General features: G+C 41.0%; 1 protein-coding gene across 5 annotated transcripts in view; it reads left to right on the plus strand.

Annotated features, from left to right (window-relative positions):
• The window catches only part of DGKB (diacylglycerol kinase beta), a 510,469-nt gene that overhangs the window by 178,274 nt on the left and 315,395 nt on the right, over window positions 1-16,800 (plus strand). For all 5 annotated transcript variants that reach the window (XM_073333812.1, XM_073333808.1, XM_073333809.1 and 2 more), the window contains 3 exons: window positions 2,063-2,180; window positions 8,286-8,374; window positions 8,456-8,572. In XM_073333812.1, the coding sequence (XP_073189913.1) occupies window positions 2,063-2,180; window positions 8,286-8,374; window positions 8,456-8,572 (324 nt within the window). The remainder of the gene's footprint in view (window positions 1-2,062; window positions 2,181-8,285; window positions 8,375-8,455; window positions 8,573-16,800) is intronic.

Below are 16,800 nucleotides of genomic sequence, written 5' to 3' on the forward strand. Positions count from 1 at the left end.
CTTTAGTTGATGTAGGTATTTTGTAGAAATCATTGAAAGTTGTGTTCTTCGTAGGGTTTGGCTTTGGACCAGATACAGAAATTCTTATTTCATTGATGTATCGCTCTTTATTACAAAGCCATTGTTATCTTCATGATGTTGAGTAAATCCTCAGGGACTTTGACTCATCAGTGAGAAATAACTTGAGTTTAAAGAATAGAACAATACTATGTTTTTTCAGAATTTAACTAGTAAAGTTAGACTCTAATAAGTAAATTCTAATAGAGCTACATGACATTTGAGTTGCATTATGTTCTTTGAATTATGCTGACAGTACTATGACTAAGGCCTCACACAGCACATTCAAAATCAGGGCTGTTATATGTGAGACCCATTCTTGTGGTCTTTGATATCATAAATCAATTACTGGGTAAGAACCAGCCATGTGTATAGCTATTTTTTTTTCATGTCTGACAAATATATTGAGGATGATCTTCATTTACTTTACTTTTTCAGAATGCATCTGTATGTGTCAAAACACAACAGAGTGGAAAATGCTTAAGCAGTATTGGCCAAGTTCAGTTGCATCCTGCTACACCAGGTCTGAATTTGGCTCAGTGTGTTGTGGTATATTTTAGTCAGGTATATGGTATTGTTGGGCTACACCTTTTTTGGGTTTGGTTGTAAAGCTAGGATGAAAATTGGAGCAATTCATAAATATTAGGCACAGTTTTGCTTTTTCTTGCACACACACAAGTAAAATTTCTGGGTCACCTGAATATTCATTTGTCCAGACACTGCAGTTTCAATCAGAAATTATGTATTCCTTATATAGTTGTAATCTTGGTTAGAATGCTAGTACTGAATGTCTAATAAAGAAATGGCCAGGACACGCACAGCAATATAGGAACACACACAACACAAAAATCAAAGAACAAAAATTTGAAAAATTCCTGCTGTTTGTATTTAACTGATGGAGATTCACTACTTTTATTATGTTACATACTGTTTTACTTATAAATACAGATTGACATCTAGTGTCCCAAAAAAGAACGTAAGGTAGTTTTAATAAGGCTGTTGGTATATGTCAGGTGAATCTGTTGCTTATTAAAATAAGTTTAATAGTTACTAATTTTAGAAAAATAAAGAAGCCTGCCAACACACCAGCCAAGGAACCTGGGATCTACACAAATAGTTGCAAACTATAATTAGCAATCATGAAAGTAGCACAAAGTAAACATTTTAAAAAAACAGCTACAATATATATAAAAAAAAACCCCAAACCCTCAGTGATAGTGTTTGAGTGTTTTGTAAATGGGAGCTTATGTTGATTAAAACGTAAAGAAATCTTTTAAATATTCATGTTTTCATTCACATTTTAAAGGCAAGTATAATCGATACTAGGAGATTGTAGGTCTATCCCCATCTAGTGGCTGGTCCACACACAAGACTTATGAGTCTGCTACTGCTTCCAGCTGAAGGATTTAGTCCTTTGGATCAAGTACTAGGGACTCATTCTTTTAGTGATGAAGATCCAGGATATAAATCCCACTGTCGGCCCAATCAAGATCAGTTCTTTGATAGAAGGATGTGGATTCATAGAATGTAGGGCCAGAAGGGACCATTATGATCATTGTCTGACCTCTTGCTTAGCACAGACCATATGATTTCCACAGGGAGTGTATTTTACACCCTGAAGGCCCCTCAAGCAAATCTGTTGAAATGTTAACAATTCTGTAGCTGTTAAGATGGAGCAATATATATTTTAGAACTAACTCCTGTCTAGTTAAATAGTTGCCTTATTACATCTACTGACAGGAATCTATTGCAGTCTTAACTACTGGTGTCTACCTTTCTTCATGGCTTTGGAAATGCATGGGCATCCATGAGCTTCTGGGGAATCTATTAGCACATCAGTTTCCATGTATTTAGAAGGATTATGTTGTGATCTGGTGTGAAGTAATAAATGAAGTAACAGCTTGTCTTTTACGTACTTGAGTCAATCTCCAGTTTTTATTGGCACTTATATGTTTCACTGTGTATGTCATTAAACGGAATCTGTTTCTTTTATGTCCCTGTGCAGAATGTGAAGGATGATGGGCAGCATGTATGGAGACTGAAACACTTTAACAAGCCTGCCTACTGTAATCTTTGCTTGAACATGTTAATAGGAGTAGGCAAGCAGGGTCTCTGCTGTTCCTGTGAGTATATGTATTCCAGTGAGCATTCTCTCGTGCTGCTGCTTGCTAAGTGTTACATTCACAGTAGATCTACTAGATCCTCTGGATCCAGACTCCTGCTGCCACATTGATTATTTTCCCTGTATTTTATACTTGAGTGTTTGAACCAGTTTTAAATTCTTGAAACAGTGAGACTTTCAAAACTCCTTTGAGAAAATATTCTGTATTATAATGACCTCAGTATTAGGGCTTTTCCTCTTATATTTGGCGTAAATATACCTTTGCTTAATTTCTTCCTGTACATCCTGGTTGTGGTGTGACCTGAAATATTTGTTCTCCTTCTTTGGTATTTCTCCCTTTAAATAATTGTAAATAGTTACGTCATTCATATTCTTCCTTAGTCATCAACTAGCCCAGGTACTGTATAGCCATATTTAGTTATTCTAATCTTCCTCATCATTCATTCTGTCTAGCATATTGGGGCCTGATTTTCAAAGTACCAGGTTCCTAGGACTGGCAGTCAATTTACATAGATGCTATGAGTTCCTCTTCAATCATAAATAGGATTGCTAACTTTCTACTCACACAAAACCAAATACACTTGTCGTGCCTCAGGCCCTAACCCCTGCCCTGCCACTTCTCCATGGCCACGTACCCCATTCACTCCATCCCCCCTCCCTCAGTTGCTCACTCTCCCCCACCCTCACTAACATTCACCAGGCTGGGGCAGCGGGTTGGGGTGTGGGAGGGACTGAGGGATCTGGCTGGGGGTGCGGGCTCCGGCTTGGCGCCAGAAATGAAAAGTTCAAGGTGCAGGAAGGGTCTCTGGGCTGTGGCAGGGGGGTTGGAGTGTTGGTTCTGGCTTGGGGCTGGGGATGAGGGGTTTGTGGTGCAGGGAGGTGATGCAGTCTCGGGGATGGGGCAGGGGGTTGGAGTGAGGGAGGGGGGTGTGGGCTCCTTGGTGGGGCCAGGGATGAGAGGTTTGGAGTGCAGAAGGGGGCTCAGGGCTGAAACGGGGTTGGGGTGTGGGCGGGTGCTGGGTGTGGGCTCCAGGAGGGAGTTTGGGTGCAGGGGGCAGGGGGTTGGGGTGAAGGAGCGAGTGCGGGGTCTGGGAAGGAGTTTGGATGCGGGAGGGGGCTCAGGGCTGGGACAGGGGGGTGGGGTGCAGGAGGGGGTGCTGGGTGCAGCTCTGGGAGGACATTTGGATGCAGGAGGGGACTGGGGTGCAGGAAGAGTTTGGGGTGCAGGCTCTGGGAGGGAGTTAGGGTGGGGGGGTCCAACCTAGGGCAGGGAGTTGGGGTTCTGGAGAAGGTTCCGGGTGTGGGCTCCAGCCTGGTGGTGCTTACCTTAGGTGGCTCCCGGTCAGGAGCACAGTGAAGCTGGAGCCTAAGGCAGGCTCCCAGCCCTAGCTTCAGATGGCTCCCAGAAGCAGTGGCATGTCCCTGCAGCCCGCAGGCAGGGGGGCCAGGTAGCTCTATGCACTGCCTCTGTCTGTATGTGCCGCTCCCGCAGCTCGGCGTGGGGGGCATCGTGCAGAGCCCCCTAGGAGCTGGACATGTCAGCCACTTCTGGGAGCCATGTGGAGCCAGGGCAGGCAGAGAGCCTGCCTTAGCCCTGCTGCACCTCCGACCAGACTTTTAACAGCCCGGTCACCGGTGCTGACTGGAGCCGCCAAGGTCCCTTTTTGACCAGGAGTTCCAGTCGAAAACTGGCTGCCTGGCAACCCTAATCATAAGGCTTGATTTATGTCACTCGTCCTCACATTCATACATTTATAGAGCTTAAAGAGAGAAGGGACCATTGGATCATCTACTCTGGCCTCCTTTATATCAAAGGCCATTACATTTCATTGTTATCCCATATTGAGCCCAATAACTTGTGTTTGGCTAACGCACATCTTCCAGAAAGGCACCCTGTCTTGATTCAGAGACATCAAGAGATGGAGAATCTCACTTGCTTTGGTAGTTTGTTCCAGTGGTTAATCACTCACTGTTTAAAACAAAACAAAACAAAAAACAGTGCCTGATTTCCTATTTGAATTTTTAGCTTCCAGGCATTGTTTTTTGTTATAACTTTCTCTACTAGATTAAAGAGTCCTTCAGTAACCAGTATTTTCTCCCTGTGAAGGTACTTATACGCTATAATCAAGTCACCTCTTAGTATTCTTTTTGATAAACAGATTGAGCTCTTTAAGTCTGTCACTGTAAAACATTTTCTCCTTCCCTTGAGTCAAAAGTAGCCCATCAAAGGTATATTGATTTATATCTTTCTGAGCAAGTAGTCCTACTGATGAATTTGTGATTACCAATTGTGAATAAAGGTGGCAGAATCGGACATTTACCTTTTTCAGTGGTGGACACTGTCCCATTTCGGAAATTAATCCTGTATGTATTGGTTTCCACATCAAATAATCAAATACACTGGAGTAAAATAGCCCTCTTCTTTCCAAACATTTTAAACAAATAGCAATCTAGCAACTCCCTTTTCCCAGGGCCTGACTGCTGACTGCTCTGCAGTCCCCTTTTCTGCTCTCAGCTCCTGGGCTTTATACAGGCTCCTCCTGTTCTCATCCAACTGAGCCTCATCTAATTAATACCTGCTCCCTTACTTCTCCTTCAGGTGCATCCAGGGCAGTTAATTGGTCCAACTAGCCACCTTAATCCTTCAGTCCTTGTGTGGGGTGGAGACACCATCACAGGGACAAAGAACTTCTGGCCATTGGGTCCGCCATTGAGGAATGGCATCACTTCCTTGGGGAGGGGAGCGGGCGGGTCCTGTCCAAGTCTGTACAGATCACAAGAATTTGGAACATCAGACAACCTGATGACTCAACGAATTTCAGATTGGCTGGGTTTTTTCCTCTCTTGATTTGACTTTTTATGGTTACTTACTGTCTGGGACTACAAGCAGGAAGGTGGACATCCTGTCCTGCAAGGACGAGTATCATGAAGTGGAGTAGGAAGCTCTCACCACACCATCCTTTGTCTGTGGGGCCATCAATGTCATCTGACAACCACTATCCTAATTCTGCTCCCAGGTGATCCATTTGCAGCCCCAGTCTGTCAGTTTCTAAGAAACACTGCTGTCGCCCCAGTTCAAGCTTCCACCTGCAAGAAGACCTCCTCTATCATAGGGATTGCTTCTTGTTTTCTGGCAGGAATTTCCTCCACCTTTTCGGCACTGAGCCTTTCACCTTGACAGCTGACCACCGGCAGGCAGATGGCCAAACTGAAAGAGTCAAGAAGACCTTGGAGCAATACTGCCACTGTTTTTAGAATTTCCATCAGGATGATTAGCTTCCACTGCTGTGGTTCTCATACAACAATTCAACCTACACTTCACCTCAACAGACCATATTCTTTGTGAATTCTGGTTTTCATCCCCAGTTTCATCCAGACCTACCAGAAGGCTGTGCCATCCCAGCCGCCACAGACCCAGTCCTCCACCTTCAATGACAGGTTTCAGAGTAGCAGCCGTGTTAGTCTGTATTCGCAAAAGAAAAGGAGTACTAGTGGCACCTTAGAGACTAACCAATTTATTTGTCTCTAAGGTGCCACTAGTACTCCTTTTCTTTTCACCTTCAATGAGTATACCAAGAATTCAAAGAGTACTTACTTGCATCTAAAGAGTCTTATAGGCATTATGCCAGCCAAAAGCAACAAGCTGCCTCTAAACTTGCCATGGGGTTAAAGGTTGGACTCTTGTCCCAAACTTGAGAACAGACTTCCTTTCCGCCAAGCTCAATCACCAATACTTGGATTCTTTTCAGATCATTGAACAAATAAACCCAGTGCCCTTTAAAGTTCATAGCACAGAACCCATCAAGATTCACTCTGTCTTTCATGTTTCCTTCTGCAAGCTGTTCGTTAACAACCCCTTCCCTGACTGGGTAGACCCTCCTTCACTCCCCATAATAGTCCAGGGGCAGGAAGAATATGAAATCCAGCAGGTTTTTGATTCCCAATGGGTCAGATGGAAGCTCCAGTATCTGATAGAGTGGAAGAGGTTCTGGGTCAGAGGAGCGATCCTCAGAGCCAGAAAAAATGTTCTCACTCCCAAACTCTTCTGAGAGTTTCACCAAAGATATTCTGACAAGCCAGGGCCGGGATGAGCTGGGGGAGGTAAAGTCAAGAACTCAGCTTGCTCCGGACGCAGTCTCCTGGCAACACAACGAGCATGACTAAGCCCAATAAGCTCTCACTAAGTGACTGTGCTTCCTGGTTGGACAGAAGAGCCAGCACATCATTTAAGCCTTGTAGCAACTGCAGCACATCAGTTTATGCCCAAATAAATCTGTTAGTCTTTAAGGTGCCTCTTGACTCCTCATTATTTTTGTGGATACAGACTAACACGGCTACCCCTTGATACAGTAGCACATCAATTGCTCAATATGTTCTACACCTGTAAGTGGTCACATCTGCTTCCTGTAACTGGCTTTGTGCCAACCCGTGCCTGTTTGCACCTCGGCCCTAGCCTCTATCTTCCTCCGAACCCCCTGGCTCTTGGCTCCAATCACTGGGTTGTCTCCTGACCACAATTCCATTTCTGTTCTGAGTCTTGTCTCCTGACCGTGACTCCAGTTCCACCTTCCAACTCTCTTCTGACGACTAGGCCTGGCTCCTGTTCTGACCACTAGGTCGGACCACCTACGTCCCAGCATATGACAGGTATATTCTGTTCTGTTGTAGATATCAGTAATATGAAAATAGGATTTTCCCTGTCTATAACATAAAACTTCCTTGGAAAAGAAGAGTGCTCCTGTTTGTAAACTTCCTCTTTTGCATTTACCATGACCTTTTCTTTTTGCTACCATATCCTTCTCTTTTCTTTACTTGCTATGTTGCTTGACACTAAATTGGCCATTTTTCAGTAGTGATCATCACTCTGTAGGGAACTTATGGGTTCCTTTCAGTTTCTACAAGTGCGCAAATAGGAAGGGGCCTGAGTTTTCTTACTAAACCACTCCTATACTTCCATATCTTCCTGAATCCCTCCTCCATTCCTTCCACCTAATAAATGATTCCCCTCCCACATATTTTTGAAGCATTGCTATAGATTGCACTTTTTTTTTTTGGTTTAAAATTGTGTAGGGAGGGGAAAAAACAACAGCTAGAGAACTGCAGGGGGCCCTACCATCCCTCCATGGCACAATCAACAATGTTACTCCCTGCAGTTTGTCTGATTAATGGCTGCACCTCCCACTGGGTCTGTGTAATAGGTGCAAGCAAGGTGTTTAGAAGTCCTTTGTGCTTAATTGCTGTCAAGGCCAAAAGCATGAGACTTGTCTAATGCAGGCAGACATTCATCTTTAGGTTTAAATAGTTGAATCTGTTCAATGCTGTCATTATAAGCACTAGCATTATTTCCGCATCAACGCACAGGGATGCACTAATGGTAACTATTCAATCATCACAGAAATATGAGCGTAGAGTTTTATAATTGAAGTCAGGGGAGCTTTGCATCATAAACTGGCACTTTTATATTCCCCCATTATAGTTAGTGTGATCTTTATAGACAAGGTTTGTCAATAAAGACAAGTATGTAAAACTGATGGTAGTGGATTTAGAAAAGGAAGCTTCTCTGTATAGGAGTAGCATTATGGCAAGCAAGAGTTGAACTTTGGATGATTACATGAAATGCATGACAACAATAGCTATCTGGAAATGAACTAATCAACCATTTAAGATTTATAAATCAATAGAGAGAATAACATAAACTCATTGGCTTTTATTTTCATAAAAAGCTGCTCTCTTGCCTATAGTTTGTAAAATATAGATTTCTTCCTACTAGCAAATGACACCAAACCATTTGGCAGTCATCAATTTGTCTTTAATATTATTGTCATTTGGGAATTATTGTGAAAAATTTTAGTGAGGACTTATTTAATTAAGCATTTCCTGCTGTGCCATGATAGAGCATTCTTGGATTTTTCACTTGCATAATATTTCCTGTACTAATTGGTCTTTTGTATTGCATGGAAAAAAACAGCCTACTTTGAGTTTTTATTGACTGATTGGATTGATTAAATAGTAGTAGATATGAAACCTAGTTCTACTGATGTCATTTTTTCATAGAAATGTAGTCAGCAACAGCATTAACTCAGTCTTAACATGCTTCTCTTTTCAGTTTGCAAGTACACAGTCCATGAACGCTGCGTTTCAAGAGCCCCTGCCTCTTGTATCAAAACATATGTGAAATCCAAAAAGAACACTGATGTAAGCCTGTGGTAGCCTTTACTTTGGCATGTAGCTGTTAAAGCTGGCAATCCTACTTACGCCTGTACTTTTCTTTCATAGGTAATGCACCACTACTGGGTAGAAGGAAACTGTCCGACAAAATGTGATAAGTGTCACAAAAATATAAAATGTTACCAAGGCCTGACTGGACTTCATTGTGTTTGGTGTCAGATCACAGTGAGTACCTACAGTGAAAACATTAGCACTGATAAGGTAGGTTGAAAACACTGCAGCTTCCTTTTACAGACACCTAATGCAAAAGGTCTGTTTCAATTTTACCATCAATTATGGTCAGTGTGCACATGAGATTGACACGTTCAGAATACTTATGAGCGTCTTTAGATGTATAGCCTAAACACACTGAAAGATATTATCTCCTCTGTGCCAATATGTGAATCCGTTAAACTTAATGAGAGCTGTACACACATTTCTGCAGAAGAATAGAATTCATTATAGTGCTTCCGTATGTATTTTATAGAAAGATCATAAGTGTTTTTCATTGTGGATAAAAGTAAAAGGCAAGGTCTCTGTGAAGTTAGGGCAAAATCATACCCTATGTTGCACTGTGGAATAGAGGTAATTAATTGCATCTTGGCCCCTGAATAAACAGCAGAGCAGAATGTTTTCATAGCACATGAGATTAGTAAAAATAAAGGGCCAGGAAATCCATGCACCAAATCCAGTCTTCCTCTAGCTAATGTGTATTCAGCAGCAACTGTATGAACATTCACGGAACACTGATTTTGTTGGTGGGATCTTTATGATAGAAGAAACAACATCCAGCATCTCTACTCCCAGTCACTGTGCTTCCAGGATTTGAATCTAAATGTGGAGAAAGTCAGTACTGTATTTATTTTTTTAATTCTGAAAGATTAAACATTTGTTCAGTCTTCTAAAGAATATCGTGAGACAATCACTTGTGAATGTGTGGGTAATTTAAGATACAGTTTTTTAAACATAGGACTAGTACAGACTTTGAATCATCATAGAAGAAAATAGGTCCAAATTATTTTCTATTATATATGTTTGGACTACAGATCTAGCAATATTTCAGGGAGGAAAAATATATAGCCCAGATTGCCATCATGATTCGGGTAGTTTGGTTTGAGAGTAAAACACCTAAGCCAAATTTTTCAGTGTGGGTAAGTAACTAAAGTCGGGCCATTATAATCTCATTTAGGTGTCTAAATAAGAGTGGTATGATATTTTCAGAAGTGATGAACATCTAAAACTCCCACTGAAGTGAAAGTAAGCTGCAAATGCCCTGCACCTCTGAAAATCATACTCTTATTAATTAGGTACTTAAATATAGACTTGGGGTCAGATTTTAAAAGGTATTTAGTCACTTAGGAGGATTTTCAAAAGCTCCTCGGTGCCTCGGTCCTATTGCAGTTAAGAGCTTAGGTGCTTTTGAAAATCCCTCAGGCGCCTAGATGCATCTTTAGATGCCTAAATGCATTTTAAAATGTGACTTTTGGATCCTTAAATTTAGATCTCCAAATTTGAAAATGTTAGCCCTGGAGTTTCCAGATCTGTCAACCATGATTCTCTTTATCTGCCAATATTTTAAGGATTTATATGTGTTTTTCTGAAAATAATGTGGTCTGTTTTCAAATTCAGTGTACTCATCTTTTCAATTTTCTTCTAGGATTTCAGGTGTAAATTAGAGATGGTCCATTAGTAAAACACCTACTAGTTTTACCAACCTTTAAAAATATTTCTGCTTCATTTTTATACCACTTCTCGTGTAATATTCATTTTCCTTGTAATTCCAGTTCAGAGCCCTTTTTAACCCTTTCTCCTTCCAAAACTATCACTGTAGGTATAAAAACTTGCTGAAATGCCTTAAAGCTACCAGCTTAAAACCAAAGCAAAACCCAGATATTTGTAACAAACACACAAATGACTTTTGAATGGCCATATTGAAGATATTAAAACTATCACCACTCTTTGCAATCCTATCTTTTCACCTGCTTATATACAGTATTCCTGCTGCTTGTTGCTGATATATTTAGTTGCCGTGTGAGCAGTTGTCAGATTCAGAATTGCCTTGTAAAACCTACCTTGCATCTATTTAAAATGTGTGCCTTTTTTATAAATAAATAAACAGAAACATACAGAGAAAAAGAATTTGGCAATATGTAATAATGCTCTTTAATAAGCACTGCATTTTAGCAAGCCAATGCTGCTGTATGTTTTGTATTGCAACTCAGTTAGCTACACTGAATCTCTCTCTTTTGGCCCAATTCTCAGCAGGCAATAGGTTTAAAAAGTGACTTGAATCACGTCTCTTGCTTTTATAGCAAAACATCCATGGAGAGGCAGGAGTTCCTATCCCTGTTCTAGAAGCTGAGTGATTAATTCAATGTATTTTTTTTCTTGACCTTTTAAAAGTGATGGGGCCATGGTCCCCTGACACCTCCTCCCCCCACCCCCGGCCCCATTCCGGCATCCTTGGCCTGGGAGGAAGAATACGGTTCTCTGTCTCTGCATGGATCTCCAGATTTCATTTCAGCTTCTGGGGTTTCTCTGCAGTTAGAGGTCCATATCCCCTCCAAGTGGCAGCAAACTCTTCCCCAGAGAGGTTGCTGGCTCAGAAATTTCATGCCATTCACTTTGGAGTTTTCTAAGCAAATTTTCCCCTCTTGTGGAAGGGGATGGAGATACAATATGTCTTTTACTGTTTTGTAATATTGATTGTTATAGGGCTTTTTTTTTCTTTTCTTTTTATTTTTGGAGGTAGCAAGAGTAAAGATGTGTGGATTAATTCTTACAAGATAAGAACCATTTTAGACATCAGCTCTACCTCCAGACCAAATCACAAACTTTTCAGAGTTTCAGTATGAGTTTGACTAATAAGACCTGCTTCCCTGGGCTACTGGTTCGCTCTTTGTGACTGTCTTCCAAATTCCCTGTCCAGCTGTGTCCTGCCTTAGAGCTGGTCTTCTTTTCAAGGCTCTTCACAGACCTCCAGACTTTCCTTCCTTTTCCCTAAGGAAAGTCATCCTACTTCAGGCTACTCCACAAATTCTTGGCTTTCACTACAGTTCTTCATTTCCACATCTCCTAGGCATCCGGTTGTGAGATAAGTAATGTAGACTAACTAGCTTTGTGGACATGGGGCTATTGCAGGAGGAAGGATACAAAAATGTTTATAAAACAATTATTTTTTAATATGAGGTGCTTAGTTTATTACTCTGTCACTGTTGTTTTCATTAGCTATAGCATGCACATCTTAAGCTATTCCTTTTGTTTCCTACACCTCACTTCTGTTGTCAAAGATCAGCAGAGACTAATAAGAAGATTAAGCTATTTTTTTAGAGATAAGTTTGCATGCCACTGAGTAGCAGAGCTGCTAATTATCACCGAGTGTGCGAAGATACTTTTATTTGATGTTACATGGCCTAGTGTGCATTAATTATGGTACAAGTAGCCTTACCACTGAGGCAGGGAATTAGCATGACAAATGCTTTAGATTACAGGGCTACCAAAATACCCTCAGGGTAAATAAGGCTTTAATACTCAGAGTAAATCCAAACTCATTAACTTTTATTTTCTGTTGCTAAGTAACTGCCTGAAATGGTAACTTTGCAGTATAAATGAATACGGACAAGACTAATACTGGGTGTCATTCACTTCCAAATTCAGAACTATTATGTCTACATTATACTGTGCTCGATAACTTTTATCAAAAGTGTGTTACTGGTAAAGTGTATATATCACCTAGTGAATTGATTATATTGTAAGTTTGATACAGTTAATGCCAACATGGATAAATCATCTAAAGAAAAATGAATCACTTGCTCGCTGGAAAAATATGATTTATAGGAGCAACTGTTGAAGTACATATTTTTACATCACCTTCTGAATGAAATATCACCGATTGAACTAGATGCTGTCTGCTACCTATTAAACCACTTTATAAATAAATTAGATATATTTCCTAAAGTTTTAGATGCTTAGGACACCAGGGTACCCCCATCAATTAAAATATACATAGCTGCTAGTAAAACACATCAATTTGGAATCATGCTCTTATGTGACATGCACACACTATCTGACAGACTTAATATGCAGTATATTAAATCAATGTAGAGATCATAAACTGCACCAAATTCCACACTATAAAATGATATTTTTATTGTGATTGCTGATATTGTAAACCATGAAAATGAAACTTGAGTGGATTGCATCTGTCTCTATAAACCAGAGATAACATTATAGCTTTGTATTGTGTTTGGGTGCGTATATTTAAAATATGTTGTTGAGGGAAATTTGAATTAAGTTAAATTCTAGGGCACCAACAAGAAACCCAGATGTCTATCTAATTCAAACTATTTTTTTCCAACATTTTATATCACTAATTGTATTTCTTAATATTCTATGTTGGCTTGAACTTCTACAATCCCTCCCTTTCTTCTTTGAATATAGCAGTAACTCAGTGCTTTTTAGTAAATGATCTGAGAGTTGAACTATTCTCATTGCTCTCAAAAGAATCTCCATGTTAGGAAAAAATGGAGAAGTGAAATCCTAATGCAGTTTTGCCATTCACTTCAATGGATCCAGGATTTCACTTATGCCCTTTAGAGCTTTGTTTGATGTTCCCTTAGTTATGTATTACATTGTCACTCTTGGTATCCTCTTAGTATTGATGGCATTATTAATTGAATGAAGTAGTAGTGGTATTTCAGAAATTCTCGAAGTCTTCACCCAGAAATGGGGATCCTTTGTGCAAGGCCCTGTACAAACCATAGTAAGAAACAGTCCCTGGCCTGATGAACTTATAGATCAAGGAGATATCTTCCATAATAAAGATTGTGACCACTGACAATGCTACAGTGATGTGCTGCCTTCCTCATCATGGAGCACTGCGCCTGCTCTGCAGTCTGGCTCAACTGCTCCACTTCTACCATTAGAGGGATTTTAAAAACTATGGCTCCTCTTCGCTATAATATAATCAATTCCAAGGTCACGAGGGACCACTGTGACCAGCTAGTCTGACATGGAATGTCCCCAAAATAATTCCTTTTGAATTTGAGCATAAATTAAAAAAGAAAATCCAATCTTGATTTTAAATTGCCGGTGATGGAGAATCTACCATGACCTTGGTAAATTGTTCCAGTGGTTAATTACCTTTACCAATATCAGCTCAGTGGTTTTGGGAAATTGAAGCCTTGATGACTGATTTCCATTATAGAACTCACTGTAAGAACAACTTGTTTCTGTATTATTACCTTGCATTTTTGTCTAAAGTTGTCTTTTAGTTTCACCTGTCAGGTCATTAACCTGCCTGTACCTTTCCCGAAGCTTTCACCACATGTGGAGGAAGTTAGATATCATGCTTTAGACATTGAGGGCCTTTAGTTATTATCTAAGTACCAAACTAATCTGCACGTTTCCTGAGCATTTTGAGGCAAATGGGGATAAATCCAGGGCTTAGTTCATAATAGCACAAAAACTGGCCAGATGAATTAAGCTATGCATACATGATTGCTATGATGTGAGAAGTGTTCAGCCACCTGGCAGTATCAGTGATACTCTTGCCTCCTTGCATGTCTGCCCTCATCTCACCTGCATTCTCATGCATCCTGCTGAGCTGTGGAATGCAGCTGGCATTTGCATGTAATTGCTCCTCCCAACCCTCAGGCACCTCTGTGCCACCTTAGCTAGGTGTGTCTGCCCTTTCCCTAGCTCCTCCTGCTGCTGGATCCCAGCCAGGAGGCAGTGGCCAGAGGTGGCTATGCAAAGAGGAGGAGGTGTCCACTGGTGGCAGTGTGCTCCACCCTTGTCAGCTGTAAACAAGCTCTCCCCCATCACTCAGCCCTGGGACTGTACTTCTCAATCCACCCTTTCCACACCCTGTTACCCAGCCAACCAGCAGCCATCCCATGCACCCATCCGCCAACCATTCAGCTACCCCAGGAACATGCAGCACCCATCCATTTGCTCCAGCATCCACCACAGGTATCCCCAATACCAGCGCACCCAGCTGCCCTAGTACTCATCCCAGCCACACCCACTACCCATCCAGTAGTGGCTGCTGCAGTGTCAGTCAAGGAGGGGAACTGGAGAAGCAGATAAGTAGAGATTCAATTGAGGGAGCACAAAAGAGAAGAAGGGAATTGGGAGTGAGAGAAATAGGGGGATTAAAATTGGGAGAGGAAAATAGAGGTGAATAGGGTGGGGGGAAGGATTGAAGGAAGGGGCGCTGAAATGGGAGACGCTAAACCACAATTCGTTCCTATGACAGAAGTTATTCAGAGGTCTCAAAAACTTGTTAGTTACATATCGGGGCATATTCAGTTAGATCTAAAGCAATTTTCCCAGACTACTTTTGCAATTGCTGGCACATCTGACCCATTCTGACACCAGCATTGCCCCTCTGCCATGTGGTGGAAGATGTCTTGGGCCTTGCAGGTTGACTTCCCAGGGCAGGTGGTCAGTGAAGCAGAATCTGGGTATATTCTAAGAGATGATTACCCCTGTAACAACATGTTCCCAAGGATAATAGACTTTACAGATGGGCATACTTAGGTACAGAAGCATTTTAGGTTATTTTTAGAAGATTTTTATGGCTCTTGCTGAGCCCTGTATAGTCAGATCACGTTAAATGAAGTATGAAGGAATCCTAGTGTTCAAAAATCCTGAGTTAGGCCTTCCAAAAGTCAAGAGATTAGCTACAAATTCCTAAAGGCCTTGTCTACACATACAGCGCTGCAGTGACACAGCTGCTCCGTGCTGCAGCAGCGCTCAGTGAGGATGCTCCCTACACCGATGGGAGAGCTTCTTGCGTCAGTGTAGGTACTCTACCTCCCTGAGAGGTGGAGGAAGTCCTCCCATTGAGATAGTGCTGTCTACACTGGGGGTTAGGTTGATAAAACTGCGTCACTCAGGGGTGTGGATTTTCCACGCGGCTGAGTGATGTAGTTATACCGATATAAGTCTGTACCATACACAAAGCATAAGGTGTGTGGTTTGTTGGTTTTTTTTAAATAAAAATGATCAATTTTAGGTTCTTTGTACTTGTCTTCTGGTTTCTGAGCCTTTAGGTCACACTTTCTCTATGTTTTCAAACATTTGTCCCCCACCAGGAGGGCTAGAAACTTACTAATCCACCCAGGACACCACATCATCTATCCATGATCTTCTTTTTCTGCCTTGTATTCATATGGAAGGGAAAATTGATAGCAGTTCCCATAAACATGCATTGCCTGCTGAACCTCTTAAAATGTGCCCGTAAAGCAAATGTTTATTTTTTTAAGATCTCTGACTAGCCTATGCTAATCATCTCCAATTCTTTGTTGTTGATAACATGGTCTCTCCATTATATTTTTTTAGTTCTTTCATAGCCCCCTAATTTGAAGGATTGTAGTTTATTATTGATTGTTTTAATGTCCATGTTTCACAGCCGTAATTTAATACAGACCACATGTAAGTTTTTTAAAAGTCAGAATTTAGTCATTAGATTTATGTCCCTTCTCATCAGCTGTTTGTTCCTCCAGAATGTCTCTTTCACTCTTGCAGTTCTGGTTCTGATTTGAGCAGCCAATCTTCCATCTTCTGTAATGATACTTCCTAAGTTGCAATCATTTCTCACTTACTGTATGGCTGTGTCATTCACTGGAATCTTGCATGTTTCCCCAGGATCCTGGCATACTATTAATTTTTTTGTCTTGTCCATATTCAACTCTAGAGCATTTTCTTTGCATATTCATATATAATCTCCACTAACTTCATCAGACCTTCTTCTGAATCAGCCAGTAGCACTGTCGCTTGCATTGAGAATTGTAATTCACTCATTTTCCATTCATCTTTATACCTTCTTGTTTCTTCGATTAATTTAATCAAACATTCACTACAGATGTTGAATAAAGATGGTGACAGTATACAAACACATCTTACTCCTCTCTTGATCTCTACTAGATTTTCATTTTCATTGCCTATTATATTGCCTTCTGATTCCAATATAATTGGTTTATTACTTGGAGTTCATACCCACACATATTAGTATGTTGAATATAGTGGTAGATGGTAGATTCCATCAGTGCTTTTTGGAAGTCAATAAAACAAAAGTATTCTGTCTTCCCCATTTCAGTTGATCTTTCTGATATGAGCTTCAGTTCAAAATGGTGTTCATCATACCCTTTCCATGTTTGAAGCCATATTGTTCTCTTATTTCCTTATGAATCTATCTTCACATTTGGTCTTGAACAACTTGCAAAAGTATGTTAAAATATCTTGTGACAGTACACCAGGGGAGGGCAAACTACGGCCGCCAGATCCAGCCCATTAGGGCTTTCAATCTGGCCTTCAGGATTGCCAGCCACGTGGCATAGCAGAACTAAAGCAGGCTCCCTGGCCCAGTGCCACTCCCGGAAGCGGCTGGCACCACATCCCTGCGGCCC

The sequence above is a fragment of the Lepidochelys kempii genome, chromosome 2 (genome assembly GCF_965140265.1).
Source record: "Lepidochelys kempii isolate rLepKem1 chromosome 2, rLepKem1.hap2, whole genome shotgun sequence".
In the NCBI taxonomy this organism is placed as follows: domain Eukaryota; kingdom Metazoa; phylum Chordata; order Testudines; family Cheloniidae; genus Lepidochelys; species Lepidochelys kempii.